Source organism: Ziziphus jujuba, chromosome 10 (assembly GCF_031755915.1).
Source record: "Ziziphus jujuba cultivar Dongzao chromosome 10, ASM3175591v1".
In the NCBI taxonomy this organism is placed as follows: domain Eukaryota; kingdom Viridiplantae; phylum Streptophyta; class Magnoliopsida; order Rosales; family Rhamnaceae; genus Ziziphus; species Ziziphus jujuba.
The window spans coordinates 20838326-20862254 of NC_083388.1; the positions used below are offsets into that span (position 1 = coordinate 20838326).

At 35.4% G+C, this 23929-nt stretch overlaps 1 protein-coding gene across 1 annotated transcript in view; it reads left to right on the forward strand.

Moving 5' to 3' along the window:
- The window catches only part of LOC132799690 (uncharacterized), a 30023-nt gene extending 6771 nt beyond the window's left edge, over nucleotides 1-23252 (forward strand). The window contains exons 2-5 of the mRNA XM_060812139.1: nucleotides 19911-20158; nucleotides 20254-20399; nucleotides 20520-20616; nucleotides 22945-23252. Coding sequence (XP_060668122.1) covers nucleotides 19911-20158; nucleotides 20254-20399; nucleotides 20520-20616; nucleotides 22945-23252 — 799 coding nt within the window. The remainder of the gene's footprint in view (nucleotides 1-19910; nucleotides 20159-20253; nucleotides 20400-20519; nucleotides 20617-22944) is intronic.
- The last annotated feature ends 677 nt before the right edge of the window (nucleotides 23253-23929 follow it).

The window sequence follows — 23929 nt, forward strand, 5'->3', positions numbered from 1 at the left end:
ATTTTATGATTTTTAGATGCACCGTGCACGTACTGGTGTTCTGATTATGTGATATGGTATATGTGATATGGATATTGTGCACACGGATATGATTAGCGCGCAGGTGGGTGTGAGTAGCGCGCGGTTGATATTATGAGGGTGTCCTGTGGATGCCATCGGAGAGGGCGGCCACCCCCCATTGGCCGGGACACCAGGTTAGCAGCGGCGCAGTGGGACGCCACGCGACCGTATGCCGGTTTCTTTCTATAACCTCCTGTCTGGCGGTACCTTGGGACGCTGGGTACTGTTGGCGCCACTGGTATATAGTGGGTGCATCAAATGATTTTCAGAACTGTGTTTTAAAAATAAAATGTTTGGAAACTGAATTAGAATTAAAAATATAATTGTTACCGCTTCTGATATTTAATTGATGTCTTGGTTTTCGGGAAATATGAATAAAGGGTTTTGTGAAAATGTTTTAAAAGGGGAACCTTTCCAACTGAGAGAATTGTAAGGGTTTTGAGAGACATTATTATTTCCAAATAATTATTATTTATATACCTATTACCGTGGTATGATAGTGTAGAGTAGTAGGGTCGCTCACTGAGATGATTAGCATCTCACACTCTTAAAATTCCGTTCCTCTAGGTACCAGGTTGTCGGTGTTCACTCGGAGCGGACTTGATCTTCCTCGCTGTATTTGTTCGCGCAGTACCTTGTTCTTCTTTTACTGCAGTTGTAATATTTCTTTCACTTTTGCTGTATTCTATATTTTGTAGTACTTCATAAAGCTCTATATACTGTATGGGACACTTAAGTATTTGTATTGCACTGGATTACTGTATTTTTATTTTGGAGTGCTGAAATTTGTGGAACCAGTTCGTAGTACTGTGGGAGGAATAAGGGAACAATTATAGAAGTGTGTTTTCAGTGCAGGAACTTTTGTGGTAAGTCCATCCCTTAGGGGAGGTTCTGCCGGATCTTCCACAGAAGGGTCCGGTAGGGTTTCCCTGGGATCAGGGCTTGTCTAGGGTTCCGGTGGGGAACTTTGGACGGGTCCTGACACAAACTCTCTCACATGCCAAGTGGAAGCAAGCTATGGAAGATGAATTGACTACTCTTTCTAAGAATCATACGTGGGAATTAGTTCCATTTTCTCCATCTATGAATGTTCTCGGCAATTGGTGGGTGTTTAAATTAAAGAAAAACTCGGATGGCTCTATTCATCGCTACAAGGCTCGTCTAGTGTCGACTTCAAGGAAACTTTCAGTCCTGTGATCAAGCCTTCCTCCATTCGGTTAGTTTTATCTATTGCTATATCAAATAATTGGCCCCTTCGTCAAATTGATATTAATAATGCTTTTCTGAATGGGACACTTTCTGAGACTGTCTACATGACTCAACCCGAAGGGTTCATTGATCCATCTTTTCCCACTCATGTCTGTCGGTTGCACAAGTCTTTATATGGGCTAAAATAGGCTCCTCGGGCCTGGTACGATAAACATTGGTCTACATTGTGTAGTTGGGGTTTTCGAAGGTCAGTTATGGACTCCTCTCTTTTTATGCTTTCTATTTAATAAAATGTTTTATGGATCTTAGTTTATGTTGATGATATTGTTATCACTGGCTCCAATCCAACTCTTATTCATAAGTTTATCAAGAAATTGAATGTGGAATTCTCATTAAAAGATCTTGGTAATCTCTCCTTCTTCCTCGGCATAGAGGTCTTTCGAGACAGACATGGGATACATCTTTGTCAAACTAAATATATAAGAGAGCTTCTTGACCGTGTGGACATGCAGCATGCAGCACCAATCCTACCCAAACCAGTACTTCCACTCAACTAAGTGCCACAACAAGTTCTCCATTTCATTATACCTTTCTTTACAAAAGTACAATTGGTGCCTTGCTGCAAGGACGGCTTGTTGTTCCATCGACGTCCACCGAGTACTTCTTAATCTCAAATAATAGCTTGGTTGGAAGAATTGATCCCTTATTCTGTAAATTAAAGGAACTTCATGTTCTTAATGCATCGAAGAATCATCTGACTGGCACCATTCCTCAATGTTTGGGTAACATGGATCTTATGATTCTCAATCTTGCAAGCAACAATCTCCATGGCAATATACCTCAGCTATGCAGTGGTGAAAGGCAAGATTTATGGATGTTGGATTTGAGTCACAATCAATTACATGGAAAAATTCCACGATCTCTAATCAAATGCAAGGAGTTAAGTGTTTAAAAGCTTCGCCACAACAAGCTAAGTGACACATTTCCTTTTTGGATACAAGTTTTGCCCTCACTCCAAGTTATCATATTATGCTTTAATAACTTCCAAGGTCCCATATGGCGTTATAATAACTTTTTTGGGTTTGTGATGTTGCTAGTCATTGATCTTTCTCATAATAATTTTACAGGAGACTTACCATCAGAATATTTTAGAAATTGGACATCCATAAGTACAAAAATCTCCAAGAAATATAATGGTTCACAATTGGTATGCAAATACGACAAAGGCACGCCGGATCCTGACTTTCCGAAGGATTCCGTGACCATGATGAATAAGGGACAGGAAATGGAATTTGTCAATACTTTATCTCTCTTCATATCCATGGATCTCTCTGATAATAAATTTTATGGAGAAATTCCGATTACAATATGGCATATTCAATCTCTAGTTATGCTTAACCTGTCAAGAAATAATTTTACTGGATGCATCCTAACATCTTTAGAGAATTTGAATGTCAGGACCCGTCCAGAATTCCTCCTCCGGAACCCTAGACAAGCCCTGATCCCAGGGAAATACCACCGAATCTTCCAACGGAAAATCCGGCAGCACCTCCCCTAAGGGATTTACTTACCACAAATTTACTTGCACTGAAAACACACTTCTAAAAACATCCCCTTATTCCTCCCACAAACTACAAACTGTTCCACAAATTGCAGCACTTCAAAAGAAAACAGCGGCAACCCAGTGCATAAATAAAAACTACACGTCCAATACAGTATACAGAGCATTAAGCAGAAACATGTGAAATTTATAAAATAACAGATAAAGAAGCAATACAAGTTTGAGAGGAAAAAGGGAAGAAAAACTTCTTGAACTTTCGGCAACGAACTGAGACGTTGGGCTTGCCCCGGACAATCAACGTCTCCAACCTGGACCTAGGGGAACGGAATTTAAGAGTGTGAGATGCTAATCATCTCAGTGAGTGACCCTATCTACTATACAATATAATACCACGGTAATACAGTAGATAGATAATAATTAACTGGAAAATAATAATTTCTCTCAAAACTCTTACAAGTCTCTCAGTTGGAAAAGTTTCCCTTTTAAAACATTTTCACAAAACCCGATATACGTACTTCCCGAAAACCAAGGAACCAAATAAATTAATAAACAACAAATACACAAATAAATGCCCCAAATATAAATAAACTGCAATAAATTATAATAAATAATTTTAGAACACCTTGAGGTTTAAAACATTATTTGCAATTTACACCGACGCACCACACCATATACCGGTGATGCCCTCCGATACCCAGCGTCCTGAGCACCGACTGGCGGGGGGTTAAAGAGAGAAACCTGCAACGGTCACTTCGGCGTCCCGACAGTACCGCTACTAAAACCATCAACCCGGCCAAGGAGGGGGGGCGGCTGTACACAACAATAAACCTGCCTGCCCACGGTCCAATGGCAACAACGGGTGAAGTAATAACCGTGCGCTAAACCACATAATAACCGCGCACTACCACGTGTCCATACACCATACACCAGAACACCAATACTGTATGAGTGCGTCTAAAAATAAATATTAATAACCAACCATACCGTTTTCCAAAATTACCGTGGGAAGTATACCAAATTTTCACAAAACACCATCCCACATATTTTTATTTAATAACCCGGTACGAAACATTGATAACCAACAAACCACAATTTTCTCGAAGTACGAGGTGCAACCATAAAAATACCGCGGGCATAATTTATAAAATTTAAACCAATATTTTTGTAAAATATTTAACCCAATTATGCCCGAAAAATTAATACTGAAAACCACGTACAAATACTACCGAAATACACTTTGCTCATGCATAATAAATTAAACCACAATATAATTCATAATTAAATCACACCACATGAGCATAATTTAAATACCAATTTAAATACCAATTAAACATAATCAATTGCCCAAAAATGATATAAAATCCAGACACAATTAATTACTAAAAATATTTGCTCATGTGTAATAAATACCATTTAATCACAATAAAATAATAATCGGGAATTTCTTAATGACCCCAAAATTTCATTCAGCACCAATGGGTAAATATATATAAAATAATATTTTTTCCGATTGTATTTAAAACACGCCACATGAGCACCAATTACAGATATCAAATTAATATCACATAAATACAATTAATTACCCCAAAAATATTTTTAAAGGTGGATCACTCACCTGGAGCACGCAATTAAACCATGATCCACCACGGGATCAATTCCACGACTCACCGGTGCTCCTAGAACAAAATTCACAGACAGTCAAATAAAATAATATTTTAATCGGGTAAATAATACCCGGTACCCGGGGGGTCAAACACAAACGTTAACCAAAATGGTCGAATAATATACCGAATCGAAGCTTGAGCGACGAGGATTACAAATCCGGTCTCCATCGACCCCAATTCCGCCGGAGGTGGCCGGAATTTGGTCGGGAAGGTTCGGCCGGTTTTGATCTTGAGGGATCTTTCAAACAGTGGGGATTTTGGGCAATCTAATCCCGGAAATGGACTCAGAGGGGTCAAAAATGGTGGGATAGAGGTATGGGATGGGCTGGGTTGGTCGGAAACGACGAGAATCGCCGAAAAAATTTCACCTCGCCGCCGTGACTCGTCGGCCCGATCTGGGCGCGTCCGGCGGCGGCTGGCCGGGAAATTTGGTGGCCGAGGTCGCGAGGTGGCGGACTACACCGGTGGCCGGCGTGTGTAGCATTCTAGGGATTGAAATCCAGCGAAATGCCGGTCAAACAGGGAGAGGGAGAGAGTCAAAGGAGAGAGAAAGAGAGAGAAAAAGCTGCGTTTTGTTTTTCTATCTTGGTCGGGCTCAGGGAAGAAGGGAAGGAAAGGGAAAGGAAAAAAGAGAAAAAAAGAAAAAAAAGAAAAAAGGAAAGTGTTTTCCCACGTGGGGAATAGAAAAGAAAAAGAAAAAGAAAAAGAAAAAGGAAAAAGGAAAAATAAAAATAATTAAATAAAAAATATTATTATTTAAAATAATAATAAAAATAAAAATAATTTGATTTTAAACATGGTTGACATGTGGCATTTCACCATGGTGACACATGGTCACCTTCATTGAGTCACACGTGGCACATCGTTACGCGTTTAAAAATAATAATAAAATAATATAGTATTTGAAAAACTTCACAGGTCCATAACTTTCAAACCACATGTCCAAATCGGACGTGCCGTTAGTCTACGGACTCGTATCGACGAGCACTTCACAACCATGCATGAGTCAACGCTCAACCTTGCATGAATAAAAAGTCAACTCTGGCATCCCTTGGACTGTTTGGACCTCAACTTGTTTTGCTCATAACTTTCAAACCGTAGCTCCGTTTGCAACGTGCTACCAGTCTAAGAACTCGTGCCAACGTGTACTTTGTAACGGTACCTCAGTCAACCTAGAATTCCAACCGGGTTAAAAAGTCAACTTTTGACCCTTTCGGTCAACGGTCAACAGTCAACCTCGGTCAACGTGCAAAAATTCCGACATGGTTCGGGACGGGGTGTTACATTGAAGGACCTTGAATCATTGGACCTCTCCAACAATAAGCTTTGTGGTGAAATCCCTCGAGCATTGGCAACTCTCAGTTTCCTTGAATGCTTAAATTTTTCCAACAATCAACTTCTGGGTCCAATACCACAAAGGGGACAAGTTTTGACATTTTAAAGTTCTTCTTTTGAAGGAAACTTGGGATTATGTGGCTTGCCATTGCCAATAAATACAACTCCCCCACCAACATTCACTGATGTTCACTACAATCAGAAATCGGATTCAGTATTTGATTTTGGTTGGAAAGTTGTAGCGGTGGGATATGGATGCGGACTACTAGTTGGATTCATATCTGGACATGTCATCACCTCAAGGAGGCCAAATTTGATTTCCAAAATATTTCACGTCACACTACAGAGGCGACTGAGATGAATTTGGAGCAAAGTCAAAGGGTGTTGAGGACAATCTCAGTCATGTGAGCTCTTGGTGTTGGCATGTGCTTGTCTAATGGAATTTGTGTGCTTATATAATAGTCTTGCCTATGCTTTATTAAAGTTAAATCTAAGATAGTTTGTTTAGTTTGTTATCAAGTCTTGCCAGATGTTCCTAATCTATTGGTTCTTTGTTAGTCTTGGTTTTGTCTGTTCAGCATGTACATATATAAGCTTCTCTGTAAAATCTTTGTTTGTATGCAAGTACACAGAATCGTTCTATCTTTTCTTCCATTTTCTCTCTCTAGAGCTTTCTTAATTTTCTTCTTTTTCTTCTCTATAAGATCACTTAAAACCTAGCTTACTCTAACAATCTTAGGTAAGGGATTGACAATAAAATTTGGTGTGATTTGATGTCTGTAGCTGAAGCATGTAATAAGTGATGTGCCCTTCATAGTGATGATTTCTAGTGTTATTCTTTTATGCACCTATTAATGTTTTGCGCTGACATAGTAAACAGGACTTAATGAATGTGTTAGCAATGGCAAATAAAAAAAGGGTTAATTGCACTGCACACCTCTAAGGTTTATCTTAGTTACAACCAAATACCCTGATATGTATAATAATTGTAAATCAACCTCTTCCGTTATCACATTGGCGTTAAAGTTGTCATTTGACACAAATAAACCCTAGACTCGCCCAACAAAAGAAAAAAAAAATAAAAAAAATCCAACATAAGTCATAACAAGGGGGAGGGAGGGGTGTCTTCCCTTCACAAAAATGTTTTATTATATCTGTGATATAATAATATACATTACTTCAATAATTTTTTAAAATTATTACAAGTAACTTTTCCACATCTACTCCATCATAAAATGTGATGTTTAAAAGGCAACACGAACAGATCATGAAGCCAGCAACAGATACATAATTTTTCTAAAGCCAGTACAGTTTTGCCAATGCCGCGTTATAAATACGTCCTAGTAAACACCTAGAAGAATATGCCATCAACGACCTCTGTTTTCTTTGGCTTTTCTAAGAACTGAAACTTTCATATACACATGTATGTCAAGTTTATGCAAATAATAAATAACCATGCCCATGTACCCGTTCTTATCGGTATGTTAATTCGTAGCATGTAGACCTGAAATATTGATTGTTACACCATTTTGCAAATTATTGACTACGGTAATGTATTTTAGTGACTCGAGTTTCTTCTTTTTTATTTTATTTTATTTTTTTCTTTTGGTGAATATATATATATATATATATATATATTTGTTGCATATTTATTTTATTGACGAAATGATTAATTAGAAGCTAATCAGGATGTCCAAACGTCCAAGTCAAAGTCAATGGTGGGACTAAATTCACAAAATGAGTCACAGAGTGGATGGGGAAAGAAAGCAACAAGCGAGACTACGGGCTAGGCTAACCATACCTTTTATAACGCGTCCAATATTGAATTTCCTGCCCAATCACGGACTATGGATAATATCTCTCTTATTTTAGAAATAGAGTTACCATTGTTTGTTCCATTTGTTAAGTCTTGCGAAAGTAATTAATTTAATTACAATGTGGATGTAGAAATAAACTATTACACGGACTTAGAATTTTGATAAGCCAATTTCAACAACAAATTATGTTTTAAAGAAGAAGACTTTTATTTTCCATTCGGATACTGCGATGGACCATAACCATCAATCACTTCTTGGCTAAAAAGGTTAATTCTAGGAACTTTACCTTTTCAAATGACTAGCTTTTTCAATGTTCGGACAGTAGCCCCTTAATGATTTGATAAATTTGTGCATCCTCATAACCTTCTAATATTCCTACACCACAAAACATGCATTTTTATTGCCTTTTATTTCCATTATTTATTTATTTATTTGCATTCGTAATCTGCTGCAGCTAAAATGAAGAGGATGAATCAATTAATCCTCTTATCTTACTGCCTGGTGCTCATCTCATGTTGGTAAAACTTTGTTTCACATTCCTTGAATTCCTCCACCACTTTTTCTTGCATCCCAAGCCAAAGCTCTGTTTTACTGCAACTAAAAGGAGAGTTCACGATTAAAAGGTGTGTATTATTCTATTGGCCTAACGGTTCAATTGCTTCTTATTGGAAGGCAGGTAGTGACTTTCATTTTTGGGATGGAGTTACATGCATGAGAATATGTGTTTTACTGCCAAAATTGATTATATGCTAACCTGAATATCCAAAATGTCCAAGTCAAAGTCAATGGTGGGGCTAGATGATAGACTTTTAGTGAGGAAAAGAAAGCAACAAGGCAGAGTGCAAACTAGACTAACATACCGTTTGGCATGGCCCCTTCTTTTCTTTTTTTTGAACAAAAAGCTTTACTTGATTGTAATAAGCTTTTTTAGTTTAAAAAAATAAACGTTTGGCTACAAGTTAATACCTTATTTAACACTTTTCAAATTTTCAGTGCAGCAGAATTTCCTGCACAATGACTTGCTATCCATTTCTCAAATTTTAACCATTTTTGTGTGCACCGATTTCTCAAATAACAAATTTCATGGAGAAATTCCAAGTTCAATATGTGGTCTTCAACCTCTAGTCATGCTCAATTTGTCAAGCAACAATTTTAATGGACTCATACCATCATCTTTAGGGAGTCTAAAGGAGCTCGAATCATTAAACCTGTCTAATAATAAGCTTTCTGGAAAAATCCTTCATGAACTGATAAGTCTCGCTTTTCTAGCATATTTTAACTTATCTCAAAATCAACTTATGGGTCCAATACCACAAGGGGGACAAGTTTGGACATTTCAAAATTCTTCTTTTGAAGGAAACTTGGGATTATGTGACTTTCCATTATCAAGAAAATGCGGAACTCCCCCATCAACTTCATCAACATCTGATAATCACAACCGTGAGAAATCAGATTGGATATTTGATTTTGGCTGGAAAGTTGTAGCAATTGGATATGGATGTGGACTACTTGTTGGGCTGGTGATCGAAGGCACTCAAGGAGGCCAAATTTGATTTTCAAAATTTTTGGCCTGAGACTATACAGGAGACTCAAATGAATTGGAGCATAGTTGAACGGACCGAGCAAAATTTAGAATGAACTGGATGTTTGAGCTTCATATGATGATTTTACTGTTTTGTACGTATATATATATATATATTGTATTTTTATTTATTTTTAATGCACGTTTTGATGTTTTTAAGTTGACATTTCTTTTGTAACAATGGATTGATTGAAGAAACTAAAAATCTTATACATCTTTCTTGTGTCTCCCTCGTCCTAAAACTCCATATATCTCACTATTTTCTCCACCCTACACCTCACGTCTCCTAAAACAGAGCCAGCTGTTTCTCTAATTGAATTAACATTTGTAATCTCCACAATCAACCACTGGCATGATATATATATATATATATATAAATACTTGTAGCCAGTCTTCTACTAGTGTTTGTGTTTCGTTCTTTTGTTATACTTTTCTGATGCCAAATGTTGACGTACACACTTCAAACTTCACTCAGCATTGTGGATTTTATAACTTAACCAATCTAAAGAGAATCTCTGTCAAGAACTTTAGATTTGTGGAGGCAGAAAAAGCTTTTGCTTTGGTGCTAACAGAGAGAGTTAAAATCAATAATGGGACTACAACTACTGAGGAAAAGCAATAGAAAGCAATGAATATAATGGTGCTTGTTTTGGACATGGCTCGGTCAGATAGCACTTTTAGCACTTAAGATGATATTAGTTTTGTATTAGTGTATGAAAATTAGTTTATTGAAAATTGATAGAAAAGCACCATGACAGATGCTGCATATGAAATGGCGTCAATAGATGGTCTTCAATTTCTAATCGTTCTCAACTTGTCAAGTAATAATTTTGCAGGACTCATCCCTTCATTCTTAGGGAAGCTGTGTGAGCTTGAATCATTAGATCTTTCTAAGAATAAGCTTTATGGGGCAATTCCTCGACAGTTGATCAATCTCACAATTCTTGAATACTTGAACTTCTCCAAAAACCAACTTATGGGGCCAATCCCACATGGCCAGTAGACAATTTGGAATATTTTCAAATTCTTCTTCTGAGGGACACAGGGGATATTATGTGGTTTTCCATTGTCGAAAATATGCAAAAACTCTCTTACCAACTGCTTCTTACTAGGACGAGGTATCAGATTCAGTATCATCTGGTTTTAGTTGTAAAATTGGATTGGTAGCCAGACATATCATCACTTTGAGGCCAGATTTGATGGTCAAAATTTTTGGTGTGATCGCAAAATGTAGACTAAGATGACTTAGAGCAGAGAATTTGAAGGCACTTGAAATAAATGAATGCAACTAGCAAATGTGTGAAATAAGATTTATATGTATATTAAAAAAAAAAAAAAGCAATACAATGTCTAGCAAATGAAAATTTTCTTTTAATGTATAGTTCACAATAATTCAATATTTATATATATATATATATATATAAAGGTAAATTGATTGTAACTCAGTTCAATCAAAAATCAAAATTTCCAGAGTGTGTTTGATAGTACTTTACGAATGTCTATATTCTGTAGCGCTTTTCATGCATAGCATTTTGGTCAAATGAAAGCACTTATGCTCAAGTGATGAATTTTCCTTTTATGTAAATTTAATATGAATAAAGGTAAAATTATCATTTTAGAATCTGAGATTGACCTTTAGATCTGAATTTTGATATTGCAAGAGACGCGAGCTACCACACCTTACAAATTGCTCGTTTGTTGTGTATTTTTTAATTTTTCTTTTATCTTTTTAATTTTTGGGCTGAGAGAGTGTCTGATAATTTCACTTCTTTTACATTGGCTTTAACTAAACTTGTGTACAAATATAGAATTGGCCTAATTGCCAGATATTTGGTTCCAGTTATTTGCAATATTGTAGAAGTATAAAATTTAATTTTGTCCTCTGAAAAAAAAAAAAAAAAAAAAAAGAAAGAAAAAAATGTTAGCATCAGTTTGATCTTTAAAATTTGATTAAAGATAAGGGGAAAAAAATCGAAACACAGACCAAAAATCATATTCTGTGTTGACTGAGTTACAAACTGATATATATAGAAGTTACAATAACAGAGGAAGCCTACAGAGAGTGCAACAATGCCGCTGGCCCTTTAGCTAATATGAGCTGTAGTCTGTAGTCTTTCCTTAGATGTTCATATTTTTCGTGGGCATGGTCCATTTGTTGCTTTTTGACTGTGTTGGAGGATGTTCTTTCCATGAAATTCCTGTTTTAAGTCTGTTTGGTTGGGGCTATAGCACCTGTTTTAACCAAAAATGAAATAAGAGAGGAAGTCCTGGATTTGTTACATGCCAAGGTAAACAAGCTTTAAAAAACCAAACAGATTAATTAACTAACTAATAATTTACAATTTCAACTTCCTCATAAAACCTTTCGTAGGTGAATAAATCAAAATTGATGTATATATGTATATACGTAGAGATTGAGAGTTCAGCGCTATATGTCCTTAATTTCATGCTGGGTTTCCTTCCAAGAGTATAAAAACTCTGTACTAATTCCATATAATTGATACCAATTTCGTTGGTTATAAAAATGAACAAGCAAAAACTCTGTACTAATTCCATATAATTGATGCCAATTTCATTGGTTATAAAAATGAACAACCCCACCGCTACTATGCATGTTGGACTTTAATGGCAGCTGGCAGGTCAGAATGGGATGTTGGAACACGCATATATATTAGACTGTCAACATTAACTACAATAGAATCTCCAACAAAGTAGACTAACCTGTGCATATGTATAACACGTCCATCGCAGAATTTCTTGCTCAATCATGGAGTATTAGTAATAGCTCTATTATTTAATTACTATTTGAGGTAGAATTAGAAAGAAGAGCCATAAACTATTGAATGGACTTGAAATTTTAGCCAATTAAAGGTGAAGTTTCAAGTTTATTAATTTCTTTTTTATTCGAGGATGGAATCTGGTTTTTAAAAAAAAAAAAAAAAAAATCTCTTACACGTCAAAGTCTGAGTCAATGGTGGGACTGGACTGAGAAAATAAGCAGAGTATACAGACAGCAAGTAACACTACTAGAGGATGTGTGGTGTGGAAAACTGGAAAGAAAGCAAAAGACTGCAGTGTGCAGACTTGACTTATTTGTTTAGATGCCTTCACTAGACGAGTAAAGAAGAATAAGAAAAAAGGAATTTCGTCCTGTTAGTACCATATATAGCACTCAAGTTTATCTTTAATAACAAGTTCATATAATTGCACTTTTTAAAAATTTTGGACATAATATTTTATTTTGATTCCAATAACCCTTACATTTTTTTAAGTAGGCCTTTGAATGGGAGAGGTGCATTATTTTGACTTATTATGCATCATGGTACTGTCTTGATTTAGCACGCTGGTAAAATTCTGTTTAAAACTTTCCAGCATATGAAGGGATAGAACAGTGATATTTACCCTTTGCAGAGAAAAAAATAAAAATGATGAGCTAACAATAATAAAAACTTTGTTTATTTGTTTGGATTTTGTTTTTGTTTTTGTTTTTGTTTTTTTTGCTTGTTTTATATTTTTTTTATTATTATCAAGAGAGAGTGATTTTTACCACTGAAAAATCAGAGAAATTTATAAAGTAAAATACCATTGGGAAAAATTTATGATTTCTTTTGCTTGGTAAAAGCCTTGTGCGAGAATCCAGCTATAACAAACTCAATGGAAAAATATTGGCGTTTGATACGATGGTGGATGAGAATAATAGTGTTAGGCACATATATGGATGTGAAAATGACAGAGGCCATGCCAAATTAACTAATTAATGTGGGATCTATTAAACATTTTTCAGTCTAACATTAATAATTAAAAAATATTAACAATTAGAAGATGACAAGAATCTCCAAAAAGGTCCAAGTCAAAGTCTGCCAATGGTGAGACTACATTCCCAAAAGAGTCTTAATTATATAATCTTAAATACTTTGGCGTTCAAACACCTTGTCACAAAGGATTGGGACAAAAAGGAACCAGACTGATTAAGTACTTAATTTAACTAGTCTGAGAAATATCAATCACATACAAATTATCAAGTAATCTAGATGTTTGTGTCCCATACAACTTTGATTCATTAGGATTGAAACTAGAATATCTTTTAGAATTCCAGGAAAAAGAAAAAGCCACCTACAACGGTGCATGACACTATGACAGCTTGAGTGGGCAAGGATATAATTCCTGAAGGCTGAAGATCTGAACCTTGTTCAGTTACTTCTTTTTAATTCAGTATACATGTTTCCTCTAATTAGTAATTTTTATTCCAGTAAAAGTAAGGACAAAAATAGCATTAAGCACAAAAAGAGATAATCTTATGGTAAGTAGCTTCAATTGGCATCTGGCCTGGCCATCTGATAAGGTTATTATAAAGGGCATATAAGATAGTGGAATTTTAGGCTAAGAGGAAAACCACTCTCAAATGAAAAAAATTCTATGTACACAATTTGTACTCAGCCTTAAAAACTTAAGTGATACATATATCCAATCAAGAAATTAAGGACATTATTTCAATACTCAGTTGTCCTTCCTACCAAATACTATGTTCATTTTAAGCTTTAAACGATAAGCCCAGTCAATTCAGATGTGAAAAATGCTAGCAAAGGGGTACGAATTCTAATATTCCAAAAGACATGATTATAGCTACCACAAACTTCTTAGATTAACTTTAATTCAGTTTGTGTACGAAGATAGGGTTGGCCTAATTGGTAGTAATCATACAAGGTTCCAGTTCATCTGCAATATTACAAAAAAGGCATTACAGCTAAATCTTTAAATTAGTAACTTTTTACGCAAGTTTCTGCCAACATTTTTCTCTAATTAGGACAAGCTGATATTTGCCATTCAAACTGGAGAGATTTATCAATTGAAAACCAATACCAATACCAATACCAACAAAATTACGATTTGTTTTGTTTAGTAGCAGGCAACCAAAGCCTTCGATTGCAACTTTTGCAAATGTACCCCACTTCTAGCAAACTCCTTCTCAGTTCCCCTGCATAGGCATACTTATTGCTGGACTTTAATGCAAAATTAATCAAAAGCATATATGCAAGTGTTTATAACCTCAGAATTTAATAATTTCTAGCATGTCCAAGTGTCAATGGGACTGCATTGAGAAAATAATCAAAATACACAAACAAGAAGTACCAGAGGATGTGTGGAAAGAAAGCAAAACACCGGACTTCGTGGTGCATAATGAAAACAGGAGGCTTACTAATTTGTATTAACACGTTCAATGCAGTATTTTCCTCTCAATAGTTGAACAAGTCCTAATTAATTAGCTGAGAAATAACTCTCTCAATCTAGATGTATTTAAAAATAGGAAATATTACGTTAAAACTAAAAAAAAAAAAAAAATTATGTTTCACTTAATTTCATGTTCCCAAGGTAACTTGTCACGGTATGATGTAGAAAGAAGCATAAATTAACTTAAGTTCCTATATTGTTATTATGGACTATATATATGATATTACTATATAAAATGATGGCTTAGCAATCTTACATCCAATATATGTAGTTTGGATTTCACTACAGGAAAGGGAAAAAAACAGAAAAAAAGGAAAAGAAAAAAAAAGAAAAAGGACAAAAAAGAAAATAAAACGCGTGCAATTTGTTCTCATTTCTAATTTTTGTTATATATAATTTTCATTTAAACCAATTATGAATAATAAGTTTCAATGCCCTGTTTAAAATTTTGGTAAACAAAATTTTTTATTTTGACTCCAATATTTAGCCTTTTATTTTTTCAGTATGCCTTTGATAATTGATCAAGAAGACCTGCATTATTTAGACTGACTTTAAATCATGATAATGTCTTTTTTTGATAAAAAATCATGATAATTTCTTGATATAATACTCAGCATACAGGTCAAATTCAGTTTAACACTTTCACCAATGAGAAGGGATAGATTTAGGGGGACATAAATTAGCAACTAACTAATGCACGGAGGATATAACATACTTAAAAAGGGTTGGGGGTTCGAGAAATAGTTAATAGTAGTTATTATTAATAGTTGTAAATTTTATATATATTTAACCACGTCTTAAAATCAACATGTGGGTCCAATACCACAAAGGGAATGTTTGGACATTTCAAAACTCTTCTTTTTCAAGGAAACTTGGGATTATTTAGCTTTCCATTGTCAAGAAAATGTGGAACTCCCTCATCAACTCTGATAACCACTGAAGTAAGACATCAGATTCCATATTTGATTTTGGCTGTGTCCAAGTTGGTGACTTAAATTTTTGTTGACCCAACTCGAAAAGCTTGCGGTGTGACCCGTGTAGTGAATTTATTTTGAGAGAAAAAATGAGGCTCTGTGGTGATAGCAGAGGTCGAGGGCCGATAGGCCTGAGATCTGGGGCAGCACTCTGCGGTACGGACCCTGCCAATTTTTAAGTTTATTCCCCCCATACAATATATATATATTTTTAGGGGTTTTCGAATGTATTGAGTTTTTTTTTTTTTTTTTGGCTCTGTTTGCTCACCTTTTGTACCAATCTTCATCTATAAAAGTTTGCTTCTCTTTGCCCGTGGGTTTTTCCTATCAAGGGTTTTCCACATAAATCTGTATGTGCTTTGTTTTATTTTATTGCTATTGTTTTTGTTCTACTTTTCGTAACAAGCTGAAAAGTTGTTACGGTTGGATATGGATGTGGACTATGCGTTCAATTGGTATTTTGGTCATGCCATTACCCTAAGGAGGTCAAATTTGGTTTTCAAAAGTTTTGGCTTAAGACTGTACTGAGATGAATTGGAGTGTACATCGCTGAAAGGATTGAAAGGAAATTTAAAATAAATTGGATGATTGTAGTTAAATTGTGTTAGCATGTTTATTTTTATACACCTTCTGATGTTTTGCACTAACATATTAGTGCAACTAGTACTTAGCTATAGACATTGAATTCTCTCATAAACCTTTCTCGATTTTAAAATTGAGAAAGAAAATGGATCCTATGCAATTTTTTGAACTATAGATTCTTGATATTCTTATAGTTAAACCACAAGCAATACCGCTATTTTTAAAAACTTGAACTTGTGGGAGGTGGATTAGAAATAGATTATATAATTTAACACTTACCAATAGTAAAAAACTAAGCAAGTCCAACCAAATCTCTTGTATACTTAGTGATGTTGTACTGTTTTTGCAAGTATATGCATCGTACAAGGAATAAACTAATGAGTGAGTATAATTCTCACGGAGATTAATATTTGAAACTTTGCTAACTACCTAAATTATTGATTAATTCTCTTTACTTAGGTACCCAATTTAACTAAAAACCATTGCAAACGTAAATTAACATTAATATTAAAATTAAACTAAGGTAATAGGACAAGAAATCAAAAAAAACAACACACAAATAATGGAAATGGCAAATATTATGATCTAAGCCTCTAAGAGATTGATTTCCCTTCTATTCTTCTTGTAATTAAACTTAACTTGGGTTATCACAGTTGGATTTCTATCCTTAATTCTAACTAAAGGGTTTTTAATTACATTTAATTCTCTATCCCTATGAGAAATAGATTCTATGGATATTTAATGGAAATTTAAGAATCTCTTTCTAAATTAACTTAAAAAGCCATGCATTAATTTCACTTTCCTAGATTACCCACTTCCTAATTAAGCTTTTTAACTCTAATTAAAACATGAGTTGTATAATCCTAATGACAAATCCGTTAAGTAACCCTTTTCCAAGAAGAAATTCATAGATCTACCTAATACCCAATTGATTTTCCAATATAATTAGGCATATTATAATATTAAATCCAAGAAATACACAAGAAAAGAATAGAATTTTACAACTATAATCAACCCAACATTCAATTATAATCCAAATAAAAGTTCCATCAGCACCCTAGATAATAAATCTAGTAATTCATGTATAAACTATAAACCAAATCCCAAATAAATATAGATTAATCATTAAATTGATATCAAATATAATATATGTATATATATGTATACATATATATATATATATGCAATTTAGAGAGTGATAAAAGACAGAGAAAACTCAAAGGAGGAGGAATGTTGTAGAGGAATACCTTCAATCTTCAATCTATTCCAAGCCCAAGCTTTCTCTCTCTAGATTTGGCTCTCTGTCTCTGTCTCTCTCTCTCTCTCTCTCTCAACGTAAATTGATTGTGTTGTTCTCTAGTTTTTCTAGGAGCTATCTACAATGGTCGCTCTTTTTTTTTCTTTGTTTTTTTTAAATTCTCTACTAAGCTAACACTGCTAATGATGCTCCTATTCCTTTATCTAGCCACCCCAAATAAAGCCATCAAAATGGTCTTCTAAAAGCCCTACTAAAAAAGGAAATCTAGTCCTTAATTTTACATAAAAGCTCCATAAATTGCCACACATCATTAAAGAATAAGTTGGCAAATGACTTGGGAAGAAGAGCATTTGCCATGGTCTTGAGGAAACTCTGATTGCAAGTTGGACACGCTACCTAGCATGATGGCACATCGAGGTTCCTAATTTGAACACACCAAAAATGAAAAGGAATGGTGCTTAGCGAGTTGGACTCGCTAAAGAGTTGCTACCAGCTCTCCATATCGCATACTCGCATTTCAAGTGTTGTTGTGAACATGAGTTGGTCTTTGCAGCATGCTATGGAGGTGAGTTGGCTTCATTTGGGCAAGTTGCTATGTGAACTTGCTATCCTTGATCAAGTTGGCAATGTCAACTCACCAAGTTAGCATCTTGAGTGCCTAATGGAGTTGCTGGTGATGCCACACTTTAAATCTTCAATAATTCCACTGATATTAGCCTTATACATCCTTTTTGCTCACCTAAAACAAGTGTCCAGAACCAATCAAAAGAATCAAAAAGCTTAAGTTCCAAGCAAGAAATTAAGCTATTTAAGGGCTAAATAAATGAGTTTTAGCTGACTTATCATCTAACTTGAAGGGTTTTTGCATTGTCAGCATTAGCCCATATTTTTCAATATTGTAGTGACACGCTAGATTGATTATATATATATATATATATATTGGTTAACATTAAATCCAAAACTTAAGAACATTTTACATGGCAAGTCAAAGTCAATGGTGGAACTTCACTATGAAAATAATGCAATTAAATATACTTACATTGAATGTTACTACAAAAGTAAATTTTATATGATGAGTGAGGTTGACCTCATCTTAAATTGTGGATTTGAATCATGCTCCCATTTCGTTAGATATATGATAAACTTGGGGAGCAAGGATACAAAGACTCTCATATGTTCATGGAAAATAAAACTTTTCCAATAAATGTAAAGATTATATTGTTATTTTATTCATAATTTTCATCTAGCCAAACAATGAAAAATATAAATAGTTCACCCTTTTTTTCCTCTCTATTTCTCTTGGAAAGGGGGAAAGGTTTAGTGACAAACTAAATTTACCACTGAAAGTCATAATTCATCAAGTAATACCAATGTTAATAGCAATTGTAACAAAATTAAGATATACTTCATTAATTTGTTTATAAACTTCTTTCCCATGGCTTCAAGTGAATTACAAATTGACCTTTTGTTTTTAATAGCAGATCAAAAACAAGACTTGGATCATAACTCACGAATAGAATGATTGATCATCTACTTTCTTCCCATACATGCACATGAACACCATTAATTTGAATTGATGACATTCATCGTCAACATTATTAATGGTACAAAAATGTGTCTGCACTTGGTTAATCATGCAAAGGTGGTGCTGTTCAAAGAAAGCTATCATGTAATTCATGCAGAGAAGGTGCTGTCCTGCCATGCAGAGATTGTAATGGTGCTGTTCAAGGAAAGTCATGGAAACCAGTGGCTGTCAAGATGTTTTTCAAAGTCAGTGTGTATATTTTATATAGCAAGCATTGAAGTCTGGTTATTTCTCATTGATTTGTATTTACTGCATGTTAAGATGTTACCATAAACATCCATATGGTAACTCTATATAATTATTAGTTTTGTATAAGTGTAATAGTGTGAAAAATACAATAATAACAGTTCTTGAAAATCTTTATGGTATCAGAGCCTCAACTTGCAAGCCAAATTATGTCTTCCTCAAATTCCTCTGAACCAGCACTCAATATACAAAGCTTCCATCAGTGTACCAGCCTAGTTTCAATTCGTCTCACTTCCTTAAATTTCTTCATTTGGCGTTCTCAAGTTCTCCCTTTAATTCGAAGCCTTGGAATACTTCATCACATCACTAATGCAGAGAAACCAGATTCAAAAAATCATCCTAACCTGTATGAATTCTGGATCATGAATGATGATCTTTTAACAACTTGGTTTCGAGGAATCATGTCTAAAGATGTTGTAAATCTTGTAGTAAGGGCTGAGTCGGCGAAACAGATGTGGACATCCTTGGCAGATCAACTTCTACCGTCCGCTAAGGAGAAGGAAGGTCAACTAAAACATATGTTAATGTTGCTCAAAAAGGGTTCTCTGACCCTTGATGAATACCTAAAAAAATTTAAGAGCATTTGTGATAATTTGGCTGCTATAGGCTAATCAGTTTTTGACATAGATAGTTAGCAAGAGGTTTAGGTCTAGAGTATCAAGACTTTAGACTCGCAATGCTCACCAAACTACCACATCCTAGATTCAACTAGTTTGTTCTTGCTCTCCAAGGACATGAACATGCCTTATCAGTCCAGCAAGAGGAGGAAAAATAGATGCTTGATCATAACAAAGCATTCTTTGAACAGAGAGGACAGGGATGATATAATAGAGAAGGCAGAGGCTTTAACTCACGAGGCAGAGGATTCACACCTGCTGTTGGCCGAGACTCCCAAAGCTCCTTTCTTCAGAATCAAGTTTCAAACAACTTCAAAGAAACCAGGAATCACAGAACCTTGGATCATTCTTCTCAACAAAATTCGGAAAAAGAAAGGCCTAAGGCACAGTGTCAAATATGCCATAATTTCTACCACACTGCAGCAACCTGTTAGAAAAGGTATGACTACTCCTACCAACCAAATGAAGAAAATGATGCTTTGGCTATCCTCTCGTTAAATGAACCTAGTGATGAAACATTTTATGTGGACTCAGGAGCATCATCTCATATGACTAATGATGTAGGTAAACTCACTAATCCTCATGTTTATCATGGTAAGGATGTGGTTTATGTTGGTAATGGAGAAAGCTTGTCAATTTCAAATATTGGTGATCTTAATCTTTCTATAAGTCATGGGAAAGTAAGGTTAAAAGATGTGCTTGTTGTCCCTACTTTGACAAAAAAATTGTTATCTATTAGTAAGATGATTTTTGATAATCCATGCACTATTGAATTCAACTCTTATGGTTTCTTGATAAAGGACTCAAATCAAAGGATAATAGCCAAGGGCCATAAGAAGGGCCGACTGTATGCCTTAGATGATCCAATTCATCAAGTCTTTTCAGCAATAAAAGGAAGTACAGCTTCTTCAACTATCTGGCATCAAAGATTGGGTCGTCCCAATTCGAAATTATTATACATTCTGCAAAATAAAAGAAATAACAATATTAGTCATTGGGTTTCTCAACCTTCAATTTGTGCTAGTTGTCAGTTGGGTAAGTTTCCATTTGGATCATCTAATAAAATTACTAAGTTTCCTTTAGAAAAGGTTCATTGTGATTTATGGGGACTTGCTCCAATAAACTCTTCACAAAAGTTTCAGTTTTATGCACTTTTTATAGATGATTATTCCAGATTCACCTGGTTATACCCCCTGGGGAAAAAATCTGAATTTTTTGAGTGTTTTATCAAGTTCCAGAAGCTTGTTGAAAAGCAATTTGATCAGAAAATTAAATATTTTCAATGTAATGGTGGAGGTGATGCGAATCCACTAGAACCCACACAAATGAAAACCCGCTAGGGTATGACCCAATACGGATGAAGACCAAGCCAATCACTAGAGCTGAAGCTAAGAGGCCAAACCTGTACAACCGATAACCCGCTGGAGTAACGACCCGATACGGATGAAGACCGGGCCAATCACTAGAGCTCAAGCTAAGAGGTTAAGGGATCACCTTGTTGCCTTTATCCAGGGCATAATCCATTCTTATGAGGGCATGTCTATTCACAAAGAACCAAGACCTGTTTTGAGCAAACAAGTGGTGGAAGTCGATACAAGCCCGGATAGTAGGTTTGGCACTTTTTAGGCGTCCGGGCAGCATGAAATGGTCCCAATGCTTCATGGATTGAATACATATGTTTAAGAGGATATGGAATCAATTTAAGGCAGCTTCAAAACCATTCAAATGAGGGGTGTGCACATAAGGAGAAGTTTGACATGTTTTTACTGTATTTTATGTTGGCTTTACTGTATTTTGCTGAGTTGGCTTGTTCTCTTTCTTCCAAGCAAGGGCAACGTGTGGGACTCCATGATCAGCTTATTTGGCATCCTAAAAAGCATATTGAAGCTGATTTGGAGCTCCAATTGGTCAAAGAGTGGTCAAAATCAACTTAGTCAAAAAGCTAGTATTTTAGTTTCCTAATTTGATTCTACTTTTTGTTTTAGGAAATTACCATTACTTTTTATTTATTTATTTATTTGCTGGAAAAATAAGTTTAGAAAAGTTATTATTTTATTATTTTCATTGTAAATTAATTAATTCCTAATTAAAAATAAAAGAATTAATTAATCCAAATTAGATTAGGAAAGGAGTGAGAATTTCAGCCACCATAGGAAACCACTTTGTATGGCCGGTTTTCCCTTTTGATTTTAGGATTTTATTATGTGACTTTGTAGCCTATTTAAAGGCTTATTTTTCAATAAGAATCAAGCTTGAATTTTATATAGAAAATTAATTAGTGGGATTGAATTCTCTTTGTTCTCTTTGAACACCTAAAACACCATTAGTGAGTGAGTGTTTTAATCTTGACTTATCAATAGGACATCCATCACCTATTATGGCGTCTTCGATATGCCAAGGTTTCTAATCACAGGTTGGTTAAGGGTTGAGGTAACCATTAGAACTTGAACATAATTAGATTCGGACTAATATAATTTAGGAGCAGGTCGTCCTAGGTTCGTATCAGGAGGTGAATTCAATATAAGGGCATTTCTATTACATCTTCAAAATTGTGGCATTCAACAACAAATTTCTTGTTCGGGAACTCCTTAACAGAATGGAGTAGCTGAACATAAACATCACCATGTTGTGGAAACTGGTTTAACCCTTCTCTTTCAAGCAAGTCTCTCTCTTTCTTTATGGGTGGATGCCTTCTTGACTGCTGTGTGTTTGATTGATCAGTTGCAATTGTTTGCTATAAATAATAACTCTCCATTTTTTAAACTGTATAAATGGCACCCAGACTATAATGGCTTGCAGGTATTTGGCTGCCGTTGTTTTCCTTCACTAAGACATCTTAATCATAGTAAGTTTCAGCCCAAAACTTATCCACGTATTTTCATTGGTTACAGCTCACTTCACAAGGGTTATCGGTTTTTGTATCCTCCTAAAAATAATGTGTTTATTTCACGTCATGTTATTTTTGATGAGGCATGCTTCCCATATGCCCTTTGTGTGGACTATACAAAACGTTCACAAAATTTAGAGCTGACCACATTTCCACAGCTTGATGAACGGCATGTATTTGATGAATTACTACTGAAGACACTACCCAATGGCTTCACAACTCACCTGTCAACACCAGATCTACTCTGCCTTATATCTTTACAGTAACTCCTACAAGTTCTTAAGAAATGAGCCATGATAGACTACCTACTATTTTCAATAATTCTTACTCTTCTACAGATTCTGGACCACCACATAGACCATCTGTTTTTGTCCAACATGAAGGCTCATCAACTTCCCCTCATGTTGCTGCTGCATCAGACACTGTTCACGCCTCATCAACTTCTCCAAATGACATGCTTACTGTCCCAACACCTGTTCACCTACCATATATTCCTCAAAATGATATTTTAACTCCTATTCACACATCATCAATCCTTCAAATTGATATGCCTACTTGCACAGTTGTTGTTCACGTGCTACCAAGCTCTCCAGCTGCAACTTTGGCTACTATTCACATGTCACCAGCTCATCATAATGATATTTAAGATCATTTATCTGTTTCACTTCCTATTGCTCCTTTTGTGACCTCCACGGCCCCATCTTCTTCTTCAACTCAAACACATCAGATGGTAACCCGAAGAAAGCTATGACATGATCCTTCACTTGCATCTCAAATGATGCTCATGACAACTGCTGCTTCACCTCCTATTGAACCTAAACTTTGAAAACAACTTTCAAAGATGAGAGATGGGTGACTGACATGAAAGAAGAAATTCAAGCATTAGACAAGAACAAAACTTGGACGTTGGTTCCACGTCCACCTCATGCTAACATTGTCGGTTCAAAATGGGTCTACAATCTGAAATATAAGGATGACGGAGCTCTTGACTGTTTTAAAGCTAGACTGGTTGCTAAAGGCTTCACTCAAGTTCCTGGTCACGATTATGATGAAACATTTCACCCCGTGGTAAAACCCACAACTATCCGTCTCATTATCTCTGTTGCACTTTCTCATAAGTGGACTTTGAAACAATTAGATGTGAAAAACGCTTTTCTTCATGGAAATTTAAAGGAAACAGTGTACATGGAGCAGCCACCCGGATTTATTGACTCTCATTTCCCTGATCATGTTTGTTGTAACACCCCATCCCGAAGTACATCCGAAATTTCTCAAAATTGACCAAGGTTGACCGGGTTTGACCATCATTGACCGAGACCGTCA